This window comes from Anser brachyrhynchus (genome assembly GCF_964034855.1).
Source record: "Anser brachyrhynchus genome assembly, chromosome: 7".
Lineage (NCBI taxonomy): Eukaryota > Metazoa > Chordata > Aves > Anseriformes > Anatidae > Anser > Anser brachyrhynchus.
The window spans coordinates 2,562,152-2,580,922 of record NC_137701.1 but is presented as its reverse complement, the minus strand read 5'-3'; the positions used below and the strand labels follow the sequence as shown (position 1 = coordinate 2,580,922).

The following is an 18,771-nucleotide window of genomic DNA, read 5'->3' as shown; positions in this document are numbered from 1 at the left end:
AAAAGTCATTTATGAAAACTTGGTATCTGTAATGCTGCAATCAATCAAGTCACCGTTGTTACATTTTATTGCTCAGTAGGGAACTGAATGGTGGGAAGGGATAATGTGTTTTGAGGTTCAGAAGAACATGAATTATCTTTACATAAACATCTCTATTATTTATGCACTTGTGGAATGGCCAGAGAAAACTTACTCTTTTTTTAAAAAAAATGTAATTATTCCGCAGGATCCTTCAAACCAAAAATGTGGAAGAAAGAAAACTGTGTCCTTCAGCAGCATGCCATCAGAGAAGAAAATAAGCAGCGCCAGTGACTGTATCAGCTTTATGCAGGCTGGGTGTGAACTGAAGAAAGTTCGTCCAAATTCCCGGATTTATAACCGTTTTTTTACTCTGGATCCTGACTTGCAGGCTCTTCGCTGGGAGCCTTCCAAGAAGGACCTTGAGAAAGCCAAGCTTGATATTTCTGCTATAAAAGAAATCAGACTAGGGAAGAACACAGAAACATTCAGGAATAATGGCCTTGCAGATCAGATTTCTGAGGACTGTGCTTTGTCAGTAATTCATGGTGAGAACTATGAGTCCCTCGACCTGGTTGCAAATTCAGCTGATGTGGCCAATATTTGGGTATCAGGATTAAGGTACTTGGTTTCTCGTAGCAAACAACCCCTGGATTTGATGGAAAGCAGCCACAATACCCCACGATTTGCCTGGCTAAAAACTGTATTTGAAGCAGCAGATGTTGATGGTAATGGCATAATGTTAGAAGATACATCTGTGGAGCTAATAAAGAAGCTTAACCCCACCTTAAAGGAATCAAAGATTAGATTGAAATTTAAGGAAATCCAGAAAAACAAAGAGAAACTGACAACACGAGTAACAAAAGAGGAATTCTGTGAAGCATTCAGCGAACTTTGCACAAGACCTGAAGTTTATTTCTTACTTGTGCAGATATCTAAAAACAAGGAGTATCTAGATGCCAATGATCTCATGCTGTTTTTAGAGGCTGAGCAAGGAGTGACCCACATAACAGAAGAAATGTGTCTAGATATTATACGCAGGTATGAACTTTCTCAAGAAGGACGATTGAAAGGTTTTCTTGCAATTGATGGATTTACTCAATATTTGTTGTCCCCAGAATGTGATATTTTTGACCCAGAGCACAAAAAGGTTGTCCAAGACATGACACAGCCTTTGTCCCATTACTACATCAATGCATCCCACAATACATACCTAATAGAAGACCAGCTGAGAGGACCAGCTGATATCAATGGTTACGTAAGAGCTTTAAAGATGAGCTGTCGGAGTATTGAACTAGACATCTGTGATGGCCCAGATAACGAGCCGATTATTTGTAACCGTAACAACATGACATCGCCACTTTCCTTTCGAAGTGTTATTGAGGTGATAAACAAATTGGCCTTCTATGCTTCAGATTACCCCCTTATTCTCTGCTTGGGGAACCACTGCTCAGTGCAACAACAGAAGGTAGTGGTACAGCACATGAAAAGGATCTTTGGAAACAAACTCTACACGGAGACACCTTTATCCTCAGAAGCCTACCTTCCATCACCTGAGAAACTGAAAATGAAGATCATTGTGAAAGGGAAGAAGCTGCCCTGTGACCAGGATATATTAGAAGGAGAAGTCACAGATGAAGATGAAGAAGCTGAAATATCCCGGAGACTGTCAGAGGACTTCTCAAGGGAACCAAAGCTTATCTGGCTCTGCAAAGAATTGTCTGACTTGGTGTCTATATGCAAATCTGTCCAATACAAAGACTTCGAAACATCCATGAAAGCTCAGAATTATTGGGAAATCTGTTCCTTTAGTGAGGCAGAAGCCAGTCGGATCGCAAATGAATACCCTGAAGATTTTGTCAACTACAACAAGAAGTTTCTCTCCAGAGTGTACCCAAGTGCTATGAGGATAGACTCTAGTAACTTAAATCCTCAAGATTTTTGGAATTGTGGTTGCCAGATAGTGGCAATGAACTATCAGACCCCGGGGCCCATGATGGACCTGCACACTGGCTGGTTTCTACAGAATGGGGAATGTGGGTACGTTCTCAGGCCTTCAGTCATGCGTGATGAAGTATCTTATTTCAGTGCAAATACAAAGGGCATCGTTCCAGGGGTCTCTCCCCAAGTCCTCCATGTCAAAATAATCAGTGGTCAGAATTTTCCAAAGCCCAAGGGTGCATGTGCAAAAGGGGATGTTATAGATCCCTATGTTTGCATAGAAATCCATGGGATTCCTGCTGATTGCACCGAGCAAAGAACTAAAACTGTTCAGCAAAACAGTGATAACCCCATTTTTGATGAGAGCTTTGAGTTCCAGATCAATCTACCAGAGCTGGCCATGATCCGTTTTGTTGTTTTGGATGATGACTATATCGGGGATGAGTTCATAGGCCAGTACACCATCCCGCTGGAGTGCCTGCAGCCCGGATACAGGCACATACCGCTGCGATCTTTTGTCGGTGATATCATGGAGCATGTTACCCTCTTTGTGCACATCGCAATAACCAATCGAAGTGGAGGCGGAAAGGCCCAAAAGCGCAGCCTCTCCGTGAGGATAGGAAAGAAAGCAAGGGAGTACACCATGCTGAGGAACACTGGTCTCAAGACTATTGATGACATCTTTAAGCTAGCCGTGCATCCGCTCCGAGAGGCCACTGACATGAGAGAAAACATACAGGTATGGCCGTCGTGTGCGCTGGTGTGTGCTGAACGTGGAAGCAGAGATCCCAGTGAGAGTTGCCGGGAGGGCAAACTTCCTGAAGCTAGTGAAGCTTCGGACCCACAGCCGTTGTCAGCTTTTAACGGCAAGTCAGGAGGCTGATAGCTGCAGGTGCTAACTAGCAAGCAGATGTGGGATTAGGCAAAAATGTTTTAAAAATCAGTGTCCCCTCTGAACACACACTTCAATGGTTTTATTTGAGGAAACAGAATTGAGGGTACATTTGTGTCCCCAGTCCTCGGGTCTTAAAAAACTTAATTTCCTCGCTGTTCCTGGAAAATGTCAGTAAGCTTTTGTTTTGCTAACTCAATGAGGGTTATGCTGTTGGTTTTTTTTTTTTTTTGTCTGACTGAGTCTAAGAGTGAGTGGATGTGTCATTAAGGTCTTGTCTACACCAGAGAAACCACCGTGCTAAGAGCAGCACATTTCCCTGGGTGCCTGTTGCCACTGTTCACTCAAGGGCTGTGAATGTTTAATGTACACAGCTGAAGGCCACATGGGCTGTAATTTCCTCCCTGCTAAATAGCTGTGTTGCCTTGGCTGGCTGAGTGCCTGCCTGCACAGACACCTCTGACGCATCTTGGCTCAGCCACTCTCCAGGCACAACCGCATCCAGGTGCTGGCACTCAGCACAGCTCCCCACTTTAGACCTTGGTGGTCAGCGGGAGCTGATGTTGCAGCACAGCCAAGCCTGACCAGTGCTGGCTTCTGCTCTGGTGGGCGATTGTGCAGCTTTGGTAAGGGTGACCTCAGTTCAGAGGTCTGGGCGCTGCCTAGAAACAAAACTGAGTAGCATTAAACAATGAGTTTTCTTTAATAAATAGCTGAAATCAGCCACAACTATCTCCTTGGTAAAGATACAAATACGATTCATTTTTCCTCCAGAAAACAGGAGGGAAATGCATAGCATTTCATTGACCCCACTCTTCTGGACAGAGTCTAAAGCAAATTAAATGTTGGCAGCTGGAAAAGTTTACAAAATGACATAAGTTTTAAATCACTCCCGAAGGAATAGTCTAAGCATATTTTTAAGAATGGGAAACTCTTCCCAGCCTTTCCTTTCCTGCGGGCCTTGAAAGTATCAAGTTTGAACCGCTGACTCCACCTTCTGTCTAGGTCAGGATTATATCTGTGAACTGTATGAAATAAAATGTTCTTCGACTTTGAGGAATAGCATTAATCTGCCTGCCAAATGAAATTTCAGTACAGTATCTGAAATTTCTTGTTCTTGGGAATTCTCTGTAAAAACACAGTCATTAGCTTTAACTGCATGCTAATGTATTTGATTAATGAGAGAAGTCTCTATTAATTAGCTGGGCATTCTTCTGATGACTGTTTTTTCAGGAAGATGTTGTGGGGTAACATTTACAAGGTATGGATTGTTATAATATTGTCTTGCTTAAATTTTGTGTGTCTTTTATGACTCAAGAGAAGCTAAATTATGAGGGTGAGTCAGCCATGCATCCACTGACTTCATAAATAAATAAATTCTGGCATGTTGGTTTGGTTTGACCTGTATATCCTGTATTGATTTTCTTACATGCGACCTAAGAAGGAGAAAAGAGTGTTTGTGTTTCTTTATGATGTGGAAATGCAAGGCTGAAAACAAAGTGTGTTTTTCCTGCTTGTCTTTCCCATGGGAAATATGAGGTCTGTCGAACTTGTTCTTGCTGGAGGATGGTAATGATAGGAGAACAAGGCGATTACAGCATCAAAAGCAATTGGAGTCGGAACAGCTGAGAAGAGAAACAGCATTTTAGGCTGGTGGTTTAATGTGCTGGGGACCAAAGCATGTCCCCATTAGGGTTGGATTTGCAATACAGAGTAACTGCAGAACTGGCCACTGGGATATCCCCATCAATGTTGTCTTGTGGACGTCTTGAGCACACAAAACAAAACTCTTAAAATCCTCTGAATGCTAGCGTGACCCTTGTGACTTCAAAGCATGCTTGTGCTTGTACGTGGGCACACAGTAGAAAGGAGAAGCAGGAAGGCACTGCCTGGGTCTTAGCAGGTGGGTAGCTGATGGCAAGTGGGGATATGTGCTCAGGTATTTCTTTTCCTTCCCCCAGAACGCCATGGTGTCCGTCAAAGAGCTGTGCGGGCTCCCGCCCATCGCGAGCCTGAAGCAGTGCATCCTGACCCTGTCCTCGCGGCTTGTGAGCAGCGAGAACACGCCCTCTGTTACCCTCTGCATGAAGGACGCGTTTCCTTACCTAGAGCCTCTGGGGACCATGCCCGACGTGCAGAAAAAGGTCCTGGCTGCATATGACCTGGTAGGTGCTTCCCACTGCTACCTGTGGCCTTCCCCAAGGCTGTGAAAATGGCAGACTGTTTGCTGGCTTCACGCACCTTGAAGTTTCTGTCAAGTGAACGGAGCTCTTAGAATGATTTAAGCTATGCAAAATTGACCTTTTATTGTCCAAACTGCCACACTGGGCTTTTTGTTGTTTATTTTTTTCTTTAAACACAGTTGTGACTAGCACAGGTTGGCACTTGTGGAGGGACTTTGTTTATAAAAATAGCAGCCATTCAGCATGTACCAGCATGGCTGTTTGTTGTTGTCCTTGAGAAGGCACAAGATTTGTGATTCTCCACTCAGCAGAGGGCAAGGCCATCAGACAGGGAGGCGCAGTGTGGGAGTACCCAGGCAAAGCTGAGCCATCCCCCTCCTGACGCCTTTCTGCAGCACTGTAAGTAATATCTGTGTCCCTGCTAAACCAAGTAAATGTCACTGTTGGAGAGAACACAGTTGCAAGAGAAATTTTAAAATGCCGACTATATTGTGGGAGGAAGGAAAGGGCAATATGGTACAGCAATACTTGTGAAATATAAAGAGATGAGCTAAAATAAGTTGAGGCAAATGCTGCTGGTCAGCCTTGTGTGCTGAGCACATATATCACAGCCGCTTGTGACTGAGTATCAGCTGCATACGACTTAGAGCAGCAGTAGTTGCTCTCACGCTGTGCCTCTCAGGTTATTAGACTGCCCCATGACTTCCCATCCTTAGTAGTTGATCCGCATCAACTGATAGAAAGCTGTATAGTTCTGTGAAACATGACTTAAATATTACACTGTGGCAACTAGACTAAATCACAACGCATGTTCAGTGCACCAGCAGTTATTTCCACATCTTGCATTTGTAAGGAATGAAATGGCAAGTACCTTTGGGGACATCAAATTGCTTCCAGATACCCTGAAGTGCTGCAAAGAGTGATTGCATCTTTGACCAGCTATTCTGTGTGCCAAATGCTCTCCTCTCCATCTCAGTTTTTGCTGCTATAACACACTGTAAGAGAAAATCAGCTGGGGGGGGGGTGGGGGGGTGGGAAGGGGAGACACTAATGTAATTAAAAGACATACTAAAATACTCTGAAAAAACTTTGTGTTCCTTCCGGGTAGTTTATCTTACTTGGAGGTAATAAAGTTGTGGTAATAAAATACCAGCTGTACCAATACCAGAAGGAGGATTTGGAAGACCAGTCAACTGCCATGTTTTAGATTTTACTTTTTTGTATGGAGTTGTTACATGGTGTGATGTTTGTTTGAAAGAGCAAATACCACAAAGCTAGGACATTTTTCCATATTTGGAGGCCTGGTTATGGAGATTTAACAAAATGAATGTGCCACCTCTTAACTTTGTAATTATGTACTGAAGAGTTTACATGGGACATTTCAAGGCCTCCTTGTGCTTTATAAAAAGCTTTTCAGTTTTAAATAGGTGAAAGGCCTCTTTCAGATGCGGATAAAAACACTTTTACAACTGCTGTTAGATGGTTGCTTTCACATGTGTCTCTGGTGGAGGAAGATGTACCTCTAATGTCAGGATACAGCTCAAGGGCTTTAAGATTAGAGTGAAGAGAAAGAGAAGGGAATTCTTCCATGCCTGTGTAAAGGCTGATATGAGATGCAATCCTGGTTAATGAGAACATATTACTTTAAAATATTGTTATTCATGTTGTCTGGCTTGGCCTGCATCTTATTTTTCTAAAACTATTTGGTTCTGAAAAAGCAAAAGCCAGATTTAATGAGTGTTTTTGCTTTATCTTGGATATTTTCTTTTTCAGACAACGTCAGCAGCAGAAGATTGAAATCTATTTTGTCTTCCATGCATTTAAAAAAAAATGAAGTTGCTATCAATCTTAACATTGAGAAAGGACTCTTGCTATGGTATTTGTAGTGACTTGTTATAATCCAGGGTGTATGTCTTTAGTAAGGAAATTGCTGCGATGAAGCTTTTCACGGTCAGTTTGAGAGAGATGTTAAATCAGGCAGGCAGCATGAGATTCAGCTGGCTTGGTGAGTGGGAGCTAGAGCATGTCAGGGAGCGTTGAGGAAGATGTGGGGACAGAAAGAGAAAGGAGGAGTTTAACAGAAAGGAGGATTTTTTTTGTGCTTTTGTTATCCAGGAAGAAATGCTTGGTAGCAGTGCGAATGAGAGCACAAAGAGTGTTGGTAGAAAGCAATATAAAATATTTTAGATATGGTTAAAACAAACAAACGAAGAGGATCTACTAAAATTGGGCCTTTCAAGTTGTTGATAAGCATGGCTTCAAGGAACTGGATCTACAATTGCTTGCATGTCTTAAACTCCCCAAAATGTCTGTTCAACTCAAAGCACGTTTTGGGTGAATAGGCCTGAAAGCAATTTCAAATACATTTAATAGAAAGTATTGATGTTGGCCTCTCTCTTGTATGAATGGTTGTACTTAATTTCTGTTACAGTATGATGGAGAAAAGTTTGCCCCTAAATCTCGCAGTGGAAAGCTGTTGGCTGCAGGTGTGCCTTGCTCAGAGGTCTGAGGGACAAGTAGCTTGGGGCTGGCAACTGTCCCTCCCCGCCTCAGAAAGCATCACACATTTGAAACACTTGAAAGACTATGCTCTGAAAGTCATCTCTGATAAAACAGCCCTAACGTGCTGAATTTTTCCCCCTACTGGAAATTGCCAACTGACCATATCTTTTTTCTTTTTTTTTTTTTTTTTTTTTCCCAAAGAAAATACAAACTCTGTCAGTGTGTTTAATGGGGCATGGGCAGTTCTGACAGCCTGGGCAAATGGAGGTGCAACTACTCAGAGACCTGCCACAGCCATCCTGAAAACAATTAGCTGTCTGTTCCCTTGTGTTCAGCCTTTGTCAGCAGTTGATAGACAAAGATCGTTTTGTGCAGTTTGTTTTTTTTCCTGGGTAATTAGTTTTACCATTGTGTTCTGCCTTAAATATTTTCTTTTCAGAGAGGCCCTATTAGAATAAAATTTCATGTGCTTTGTTTAGGGAACTGAAATGATTTTTTCAAGGCTCTATTTTTTGTTCTTATGGTTACATTGCAGCAGTTTTGTGGAACTCAGCTACTGCTGTGTCTCATGGAGGAGGCTTCAGTGATGATACCGGGTTGTAAGGGAGTTTCTGCAGAGAACAGGGAATGGAAACACTTGAAAATAAGATGGAACATGGGCAATACACAGAAAACATTCTTGAAAAATATGTGAACTACCAGAAACATGGTTTAGAACAGTTTATTTCAACTTACATACGGTTTTGGTTGTTATCATACATAGTGTAACATGTAATGAATTGATTCCAGTGCTGTCATCCATTCCCACATACATCCGAGGATAGTGCATCATGCCATCTGCAGAGCTGCTCTTCAGACCTTTCCCCTCTACCAGGAAAGGACTCTTCTCCTTTGGCTCCACATCACCCGTGGCCAGGCATTGGAAGAAGCTCGCTCAGGTGGGGGCAGCACATGGGGTGCACCTTATAACCTGCCGAACTGGTGCCAGTATTCAGTGATGGTGGGGGGAACGAAAAGAAAAAAGGAGCTGTCAGTGTGAAGAAAACGGATGGGGCCCAGCTGCACGTGACAGATGGCAGAATTATTCACTGCAAACACTTATCCTGTGAAGTTAGAATTTTTTTGGTCGAGATTTTTTCATGGACAGATTGTGGTTTCTTATCACAGTATATTCATTTGCTGATGCAAGCATGTGTGAACTCAGGGACACTTGTGCAGTTTGCTTTTCAGTTATTGGTTCAGCGTTATTTTTCCTCTGAGATGAAATAATTGAATCATTTGAAAATCAAAAGTAACAAACAAGTGATAATAAATGTTTCTGTTGTTACCTATTCTTCTGGCTCTTGTGCACGTAGAATTTTTCCTAGTGTCCTGGTTCCAGTTAGGACAGAGTTAAGTAGCTCATAGTAGCTGGTAGGGTGCTATGTTTTGGATTAGGATGAGAAGAGCGCTGATAACATGCTGATGTTTTAATTGTTGCAGAGCAGTGCTTACACCAGGCCAAGGACTTTTCGGCTTCTCGCTCTGTCCTGCCAGCGAGCAGGCTGGGGGTGCAGCAGGAGCTGGGAGGGGACAGACCCAGGACAGCTGACCCAAACTGGCCAAAGGGGTATTCCATACCATCTGACGTCATGCTAAACAATATATAGGGGTGGCTGGCCGGGGTGGGGGGGCCGGCTGCTCGGGAATGGGCTGGGCATCGGTCAGCGGGTGGTGAGCAATTCCATTGTGCATCACTTGTTTTCTTACACATTATTATTGTTAATACTATTATCATTATCACTATTATTATTATTATTGTTATTATTATATTCCTGTCTTAATAAACTGTCTTTATCTCAACTCACCGGCTTCACTTTCCCGTTTCTCTCCCCCATCCCAGAGAGGGAGGGGGGAGGGTGAGCGAACGGCTGTGTGGTGTTTAGCTGCCAGCCGGGTTAAACCACAACAAGTCCTTTTGGCGCCCAACGTGGGGCACGAAGGGTTGAGATATCGACAAATCTGACCAGAGTGTGTTAAACTAAAATTGGTATAAGTATTGGACCTGCTTAATAGTTGCTAGTCACGATGTTGATTGCCTTAATCTCCAGTCTGCTGTACCTGGATTCCAAATTACAGTCTGATTGTAAACCCGCTCTACCAAGTAACCCGTAAGAAGAATGCTTTTGAATGGGGCCCTGAGCAACGACAAGCCTTTGAACAAATTAAGCAGGAAATAGTTCATGCAGTAGCCCTTGGGCCAGTCCGAACAGGACCAGATGTAAAGAATGTGCTCTACACTGCAGCCGGGGAGAATGGTCCCACCTGGAGCCTCTGGCAGAAAGAACCTGGGGAAACTCGAGGTCGACCCCTGGGGTTTTGGAGTCGGGGATACAGAGGATCTGAAGCCCGCTATACTCCAACTGAAAAGGAGATATTGGCAGCATATGAAGGAGTTTGATCTGCTTCGGAAGTGGTCGGTACTGAAGCGCAGCTCCTCCTGGCACCCCGACTGCCGGTACTAGGCTGGATGTTCAAAGGAAGGGTCCCCTCTACACATCATGCAACTGATGCTACATGGAGCAAGTGGGTTGCACTGATTACTCAGCGGGCTCGAATAGGAAACCCCAGTCGCCCAGGAATCTTGGAGGTGATTATGGACTGGCCAGAAGGCAAATACTTTGGGATATCATCAGAGGAGGAGGTGGTTCGTGCTGAAGAAGCCCCACTGTACAACAAGCTACCGGAAAATGAGAAGAAATATGCCTTGTTCACCGACGGGTCCTGTCGTATTGTGGGAAAGCATCGGAGATGGAAAGCTGCTGTATGGAGTCCTACACGACGAGTTGCAGAAGCTGCTGAGGGAGAAGGTGAATCGAGTCAGTTTGCAGAAGTGAAAGCCATTCAGCTGGCTTTAGATATTGCTGAACGAGAAAAGTGGCCAGTTCTCTATCTCTATACTGATTCATGGATGGTAGCAAATGCCCTGTGGGGGTGGTTACAGCAATAGAAGCAGAACAACTGGCAGCGCAGGGGCAAGCCCATCTGGGCTGCGGCATTGTGGCAAGATATTGCTGCCCGGGTAGAGAACCTGGTTGTAAAGGTACGCCATGTAGATGCTCATGTGCCCAAGAATCGGGCTACTGAAGAACATCAAAACAACCAGCAGGTGGATCAGGCTGCTAAGATTGAAGTGGCTCAGGTGGACCTGGACTGGCAACATAAAGGTGAATTATTTATAGCCCGATGGGCCCATGACACCTCAGGCCATCAAGGGAGAGATGCAACATACAGATGGGCTCGTGATCGAGGGGTGGACCTGACCATGGACACTATAGCACAGGTTATTCATGACTGTGAAACATGTGCTGCAATCAAGCAAGCCAAACGGTCAAAACCTCTTTGGTATGGAGGACGATGGCTGAAATATAAATATGGAGAGGCCTGGCAGATTGATTACATCACACTCCCTCAAACCCGCAACGGCAAGCGCCACGTACTTACACTGGTGGAAGCAACCACCGGATGGCTGGAAACATATCCGGTGCCCCATGCCACCGCCCGGAACACTATCCTGGGCCTTGAAAAGCAAGTCTTATGGCGACATGGCACCCCAGAGAGAATTGAGTCAGACAACGGGACTCATTTCCGAAACAACCTTATAGACACTTGGGCCAAAGAACATGGTATTGAGTGGGTGTATCACATCCCCTATCATGCACCAGCCTCTGGAAAAGTTGAACGATACAATGGACTGTTGAAGACTACACTGAAAGCAATGGGTGCTGGGACATTCAAAAACTGGGATACACATTTGGCAAAGGCCACCTGGTTAGTCAATACCAGGGGATCTGCCAACCGGGCTGGACCTGCCCAATCAAACCTGTTACGCACTGTAGAAGGGGATAAAGTTCCTGTAGTGCACGTAAGAAACATGCTGGGTAAAACAGTCTGGGCTACTCCTGCCTCAGAAAAAGGCAAACCCATTCGTGGAATTGCTTTTGCTCAGGGACCTGGATGCACTTGGTGGGTAAAGCAAAAGAATGGGGAGGTCCGGTGTGTACCTCAAGGGGATTTGATACTGGGTGAGAATAGCCCATGAGTTGAATTGTAGTATGTTAATTATTATATAATAATGTATGTCATCACTACCATGATTGCTATATATCATAGATGAAAATGGTGATTAATTAGAATGTATTGGAAAGAGTGTAACCTGAGCATGACATAAATGGTATGGAATAAGGGGTGGATATCTGTCCTGGTTCCAGTTAGGACAGAGTTAAGTAGCTCATAGTAGCTGGTAGGGTGCTATGTTTTGGATTAGGATGAGAAGAGCGCTGATAACATGCTGATGTTTTAATTGTTGCAGAGCAGTGTTTACACCAGGCCAAGGACTTTTCGGCTTCTCGCTCTGTCCTGCCAGCGAGCAGGCTGGGGGTGCAGCAGGAGCTGGGAGGGGACAGACCCAGGACAGCTGACCCAAACTGGCCAAAGGGGTATTCCATACCATCTGACGTCATGCTAAACAATACATAGGGGTGGCTGGCTGGGGTGGGGGGCCGGCTGCTCGGGGATAGGCTGGGCATCGGTCAGCGGGTGGTGAGCAATTGCATTGTGCATCACTTGTTTTCTTACACATTATTATTGTTAATACTATTACCATTATCACTATTATTATTATTATTGTTATTATTATTTTCCTGTCTTAATAAACTGTCTTTATCTCAGCTCACCGGCTTCACTTTCCCGTTTCTCTCCCCCATCCCAGAGAGGGAGGGGGGAGGGTGAGCGAACGGCTGTGTGGTGTTTAGCTGCCAGCCGGGTTAAACCACAACACCTAGAAAAATTAAGGCCTCTTTACAGGAGCTGATTGTGATTATTTTGTAACAGGTAAGGACGGACAGCACGTCTGTTGGTACAGTTGAGGGAAAGCAAGTTGGAGTTAACCTCTCAGCTGATGTAGAGATTTTGTGGGGATTTTTGAGAAGTGAAATAGTATCTGTCACACTGTTGTAGACACCGAGGTATTTAATGACAGTTGTATTTTGACACAGGGATTGGTCCGTGCACGCTAGCAGAAGTCTGCAGAGGTGTGTGTAGAGAGGACCTGTTCTTCTGTCTGCTTTTCTTTCAGATTCAGTCCTTGTCTCGACGCAGGCATGACAGTTATTTATTCCCAGGGAGGAAGCCCATTTTCCCAGTTTATGTAAATACAAAATGACTAAATAGATTTTTGGTGAGCTTTTCCACTGAAATCCGTATTTCAGCTGGGACAGCCTCATCCCCAAGGGCCATTTTTCACAATTCTCTGAACAGCTGAAAACAAGGGATATTGCAGAGCATAATGCTCACTGCCAAGAAAGTGTCATAACGCACTGACGTCAAACACAGTCCGGTACATGGACATTGAATTCATAGCTGTCCTAAAGAGCTTTCTATCCAAAATTGGATATAGACTGGGAAAGCAATTATCCTTTTTCTTTCTCCTTTTCTTGTAATTCTCTCTCTTTTCCCACCACTCTCTCAATTTCTCTCTGAGAGCCACATCAATTAGACCCTTCTAAAATAGGAAAATGGTCAGATCAGAACTTTTCTTACAGAATGAGATACCAGTTGGGTGCTTTAGATGGCCTGTTTTAGCACAAGCATGTTGAAAGCCGCCCCCTTCCCCTGTTCCTCCACTGTTTCTGTTGTTTTGTAGAGAACTGGTATTCATGCACCAGGTCACATTCTGCAATGCTCTGACACCATATTTCCCTAGAAATACTTGGAAGAAAAATCATAAAATTAGAGCTTAAAGTGAATTTTCTTCAGTTCCTTTTGCAGTTTGTGTGGCTAAGGTATTTCAGAGATTTCCAACTAATGTAACCATCCCTGATAACTGTTCCTCTTACTTGGCTGTTGCAGGTAAAGGCTCAGATACAGCAAACTAGCTTGGAGGGCACTGGGACACCGGTGGCCAGCATTCCTTCCCACGTCCTGGCACCATGGGGACATCCTCTTAACAAGACTTGCTGGCACATGATTAATTGTCTGGCAGTTTCATGTCCCAAATGTCTGCAAGAAATGCTTGATGCTAAAGAGAGAACCCTGCTGAAATTTTCATGAGCTCAATTTGCACTTCAGATGTTTTTCCAGTTGGCTGTGTTTCTGTAGCTTTTTTCTTTTTCTTTTGGTAGCAATAGAAGTGTGATATGGTACTCCTTACCAAGACAAAATTTGTCATTGTCTAAAGCAGGCGTAAGAGACTGGGACAACAGCAAAGAGGAGACACCTATAGGAATAGGAAGCTCCTATTGGATTTTTTTTTTTTTTAATTTGATGTTTTGCTGGTTTCTGTTCTAACCTTTGGAATATTTATGAGAAGATTCTTTGAAGTGTCCTTTCTATATCATTTATCTTCCCAGCAGGAGCAGTACTTCAATTTGCCACCAGAGGCTTTTCTTGTCTTGTCCTTTTTTTTTTTTTTTTTTTTTTGTGGTGAGACTCTGCTGTGTTAATTTCCTCTCCCCTTTTAAATTTGTAGAATAGCTTCTAGTAGAAGGAAGAAATTGGTTTCTAGCACAGGAGTTCATTAAAGTAAAAAATAATAACATTTTTGTTCTTTTTGTACTGATCCTGTGATTAAACTGTCTGTAGTACATATAAGAAATGTCTGTTAATTTCTTGTGAGTTAAAAAATGACATCTTTAGTGTTAAAAATATTTTATATTTTGCTTAAATTATTTATCTTTGTATTAACACTTAACAGATATGACAAAGTTAAATATAATTCCTTCTGCAAATGTGATTTTAAAGTTGATATTGCAGATTATGTTTGGACACTTAAATAAGCCAGGTCATTTATGTTTTCAGCTTGTGGTCTGTTCCACCTCTTGGTTCTCATACACTGTCTGTTAGGGAGCTCCTGAGCTCCAGCTCCTGCTTCCCGTGCTGTTGTGAGAAACCTGCATGATTGTAACAGGGTGCTTCAGGTGGATTGAAATGAATTAAGTTTAAGCTTCTTGGTTTTGGCATTTCATAACGTTACAATTAGAAGAGCTAACTTGCAGAAAAAAGCTAACACATGCAGATGAGGGTTTGTATTCCTCATCCCCATTAGCTCGTTAAACGTGACACCTACTTCAGGGATCTGTGCCATGTGCATCCTCTGTCAGGCTGAGCAACCCCTTCTTTGCTGTGCAGTGCGAGAGCATTTCTTGCGCTGCAGCCCCTACAGTAGAGTCAGCACCTCCGGGACGTGCGCAGTCCTGGTGGCCCTGCACCATGGAGATGTGGCAGGGTTCCTGATGGAGGAGCAGGGCCATCCTTTGCTCCCGGAGGACTTTGCCTCCAGTGCAGCTGCCAAGCGCAGAAGCGCCCCGCACACTCTCTGTGGGTCCCCTGTCCATCAGGAGGCAGAGCCCGGTTCTAAAATGAGTGGGATCCCAAATGGCGTTGAGATGTGCACCAAATAGTGGTCAGAGGGTCCCAAATGGCATTGAGGTGCACAGCAAATAGCAGTCAGACCAAGTGGTGACTCAGGGTGTGTAACTCGCTCCCGAAGTTTCGTGGTAATGTGGATGCTGAGTGAGTTCTGTTCTCATGCCTATATAGGATAGCTTGAGTAAAGCTTCTGTTTTTATGCTCTTCCCTTCTGCGTCTGTTTTAAAGTCTGTTAAAGGTAGTTTTTCCCATTCACCTTATTCCTCGTGCTTACTTTAATAGGTGTACGCTGCTGGTCAGCAAAGTAGTTTTATAAGTCCCTATAACAGAATCAGGTTTTTGTGTGGCTTCACTCTTATTTTTGTCCTTTTTTTCCTTGTAGTTATTTTAAACACATCACTCTCAAAATTAATCTTTCCAACATGGGAAACAGGAACTGTCCTAGCTCCAAGTGGACCCAGATATAGCATCCATCCTTTAAAGGCTGCTTTTCGGTACATGTTTCTGTGTGGTTAATCCCTTGAAAATCAGTGTCTGGGAGGTGACACTGGTGGATCACGAGTTTTCTGAGGGACTAGGACACCTCCTTTTTTTTTTTGAAAGCCTCTTACCAAACCGAGTTGCCGTTTGGGAGTTGACATTAAAAAGCAGCCTGATGGGTTCCAGGCAGAAGATTGGGACTTAAAAAACTGCCTGGAGAAGCACCACTCAGCAGCAGCCTTAGCAGAGTGAAGGTGTATAGAAATTCAGGCTGCAAAGAGTGCTCATTCTTCGCATCTGAGACATGTTGCTGGATTTCATAATATTGCTGGCAAGACTGGGCTTGAAAATCTGGGACTGTTGTGTGATTTATGGGGTTACCTTCCCAGAAGAAAATCTCACAGCCCTCCCTGTTGTGTTTAGAGCTTCTGGTTCTTGTCTTGGCACCACAAATAAAAGTAGGTGACATCCACAAGCAGGGCTTTGGATTTGATGCCAACTGGAAAAGCTGGGAGCATTCAGACTGGGAGATGGTGAAGTCATTTGAGAACTGGTGCCAAAAAAAACACACCAACCCTGTGTATCTAGATGCCGTATCACAGGACTGTGTGCCGGAGCTGTTGACATGATCAAAGCCATGGTAGCTGCATCTCCCAGGGGTTGATAGTAGGGTCCAAGTGGAGATGCCTGTAGACAGCGTGCTGCATCCCTGGACAGCATCATCTGCTGCAGCTGGGAAACCTGCTGAAACTGCTGTCTGCTCTACAGTGTCCAGCACGAGGGGACACAGCCTCAGCTGGTCAGCTGGCACCCCGTCACCTGCTTTCACCTGTGCAAGGCTGAGTAGTGACCAAATGTTAGCATTAATTCCAGTAAGCAGTAACCAGTAACTGCTTCTTAGCTGGTCCTTACAGTGCTAACTTAGTAAATATCCCCTAAGGGATATTTACCTTGCATGTCAGTGAAAACATACGAGGGGAAGGGGGAGGGAGTAGATTTTTAATTAGTGTTTGACTGTTTTTTGAGGGTTGTATCAGTTGTGTTCCCAGGATTTGAAGAACATCTACTGTGACAGGCTTAAAGAAACAAACAAAAAAAAAAAACCAAAGCCCCGTGCTATAATTTTATTCTTGGAAAGCAGTTACTTGCCTGTTGTAATCTTACCTGTATGAATCCATCTCTGATTCTTCAGAGTGAACATCCTTTCTTCATCCACACCAACTTGTCATTGCAATCATTAACAGTGGAGCTAGGAAGTGTGATCTCAGGCCAGCTAAAAATGTGCACCTGATTCTTGTTGGGATCAGAGTCTGGCCTGTAACGCAGAAGTACTGGGTCCTGCGTGCAGTGTTATCACACCTGGGAAAGACACCATAGGCCTGCCAAAGTCTTGTACCATAGTACACCCAGGATGTGTTATTTCTACCTAATGCATACGTCCTAAAGAAACCTCTGAGAACAAATATCCGGTGGTGAAATAAAGGCATCGTTTAACACCAGATACTGAGCCATGAGACTCTGAAATAACTCTTCGGATTTATCATGGGACAAAAGCATCTTATTTTTGTCAAGAGTGCTGCTGTGTGAGAAGATAGGAGCAGGTTAAATTCTGCTGTATGATCTGGTTTTAATTGTTCTTGCTGAGGGGAGAGCAACGAGACTGTGATGTCAGCATCAAAGGAGTGGAGGGCTGCTCTGCCTGCTCTGCAGTAAAGGAAAATTGACATCCTGTTGCTACTTCTCTCTTAAAAGCAAAAGTAATACCTTCATGTTTGATAATCCAAAGACAACTGCAGCAGAAACTCCTGGGAATGAGTCCAGTAGTTGGAAGAAGACGTGGTCAAGGTCATTTGTACCAAATTGCACGTAAAACTCATGATTCTCAAACTTTTTTTTTTTTTTTTGTGTGTGTGTGTGTGTGTGTGGCATAAATGTGACTCTCGTAAATCAAGTTTTATACTTTGGAGATCTGAGCACATGACAGCCAGGCACTTTGGCTCCATGGGTCAGCTTCCTGGTGCTGCTGCATGGTCAGCGCAAGCACAGACCCATGCCCTGGTGGTTGGCAGGCCCCAGGGATGATGGGGATGTGAGGCATGGAGGAGCCATCAGTGCCTGGCCAGACAGGGTGGCAGGGGAGCTTCCTGCAGGCACCATGTCTGCATGCTGCGAAACCACATTCAGCCTCTGCCTGCCTCTGTAGTGACTTGCTGGTGGGGGGGTTCTCACTCACTGTGCTGTTCAGACCAACTGCAGAACTTTCAGCTGGCAGCCGAACAGCTCCTTCAACACAAAATGACTACATGCTGCAGCATGGAAAAGCCAGAGGCTGGGTAGAAAATGTCATTTCTTTCTAGATGTCAAGCAAAAATATCAAAGAGAAAAAATCAACATGATGCACGAACAAGCAAGTATTAAAGAGTGAAAGGCAAAGGATACTATCTAAAGTAATTTACGTCTCAGGTATATCCACCAGGCATCTTCTGTTGAAAAATAATTTTACACTCTATAGACAATAAATAATTTTGTATATTTATATAGATAATAAATAATTTTACACTCTATAGATGTGTCAGACCTTTTTCTTTCTGTCTGTGAATCTGGTAATGGATTTTATTTTTTTCATGTTCTTGTTTATGTCAAAGTAAAGGCATAGGTATTTTTTATTAAATTAAGCCTATCTTAATAGCTTTGATTAGTGACAGAGATGGCAGAAGCAGCAAAATTTGGATATGAATTTCTCCAGAATTTGGAAGTTTGGGTGTGACTTCCAAAAATGTCTCCTCCCTTGTATCTAATTAAAACAATAAGAAGTGCTAATATGCAAGTGTTAGCTTAGTACTTTTATACCGTCTTCCACCAAAATTGTTGCAATTGACTGGTTGTGTTTTCATACTTAGTACATTTGAAAGTAGGAATGTTTTTAACAGTTGTAACATTTTGGCAAAGCTTTCAGATGGTGGCTTCTGTAATTTCAGGATGTAAAATTAGGCAGTATTCAGTTTGCTTCATTTCTAATTGGCACCTCTTTCATGCTGCCTGGATTTGATTGAGTTTTGCAATGTAGGTCCCAGGAGAGTGAGATTATTCTCAGACACAGTTTGCTATACAGCATGTTCTTTCCTTCTGTAACAGATGTATGTGCCGCCTTCTGCAATTTCACAGACTATAGCATTGAAACAATTTGTTTGTTTGTCTGGGCTTCTGCAGGGCTTTGGGAGGATTGTTAACAGCAAAGGAGAAAAGCAGTTGCAAGAAGGGAGACTCAGGAAACTTGTCCCATAATGGGTATTTTGTCTGTGTTTCTTTTAATGGCGTACTCTAGGAAGCCACATAGATATGGGTATC

At 43.6% G+C, this 18,771-nt stretch overlaps 1 protein-coding gene across 10 annotated transcripts in view; it reads left to right on the top strand.

Moving 5' to 3' along the window:
* Positions 1-18,771, top strand: part of PLCL1 (phospholipase C like 1 (inactive)) — a 199,071-nt gene that overhangs the window by 152,713 nt on the left and 27,587 nt on the right. For all 10 annotated transcript variants that reach the window (XM_080599883.1, XM_080599885.1, XM_080599892.1 and 7 more), the window contains 2 exons: positions 227-2,698; positions 4,813-5,016. In XM_080599883.1, the coding sequence (XP_080456009.1) occupies positions 227-2,698; positions 4,813-5,016 (2,676 nt within the window). The remainder of the gene's footprint in view (positions 1-226; positions 2,699-4,812; positions 5,017-18,771) is intronic.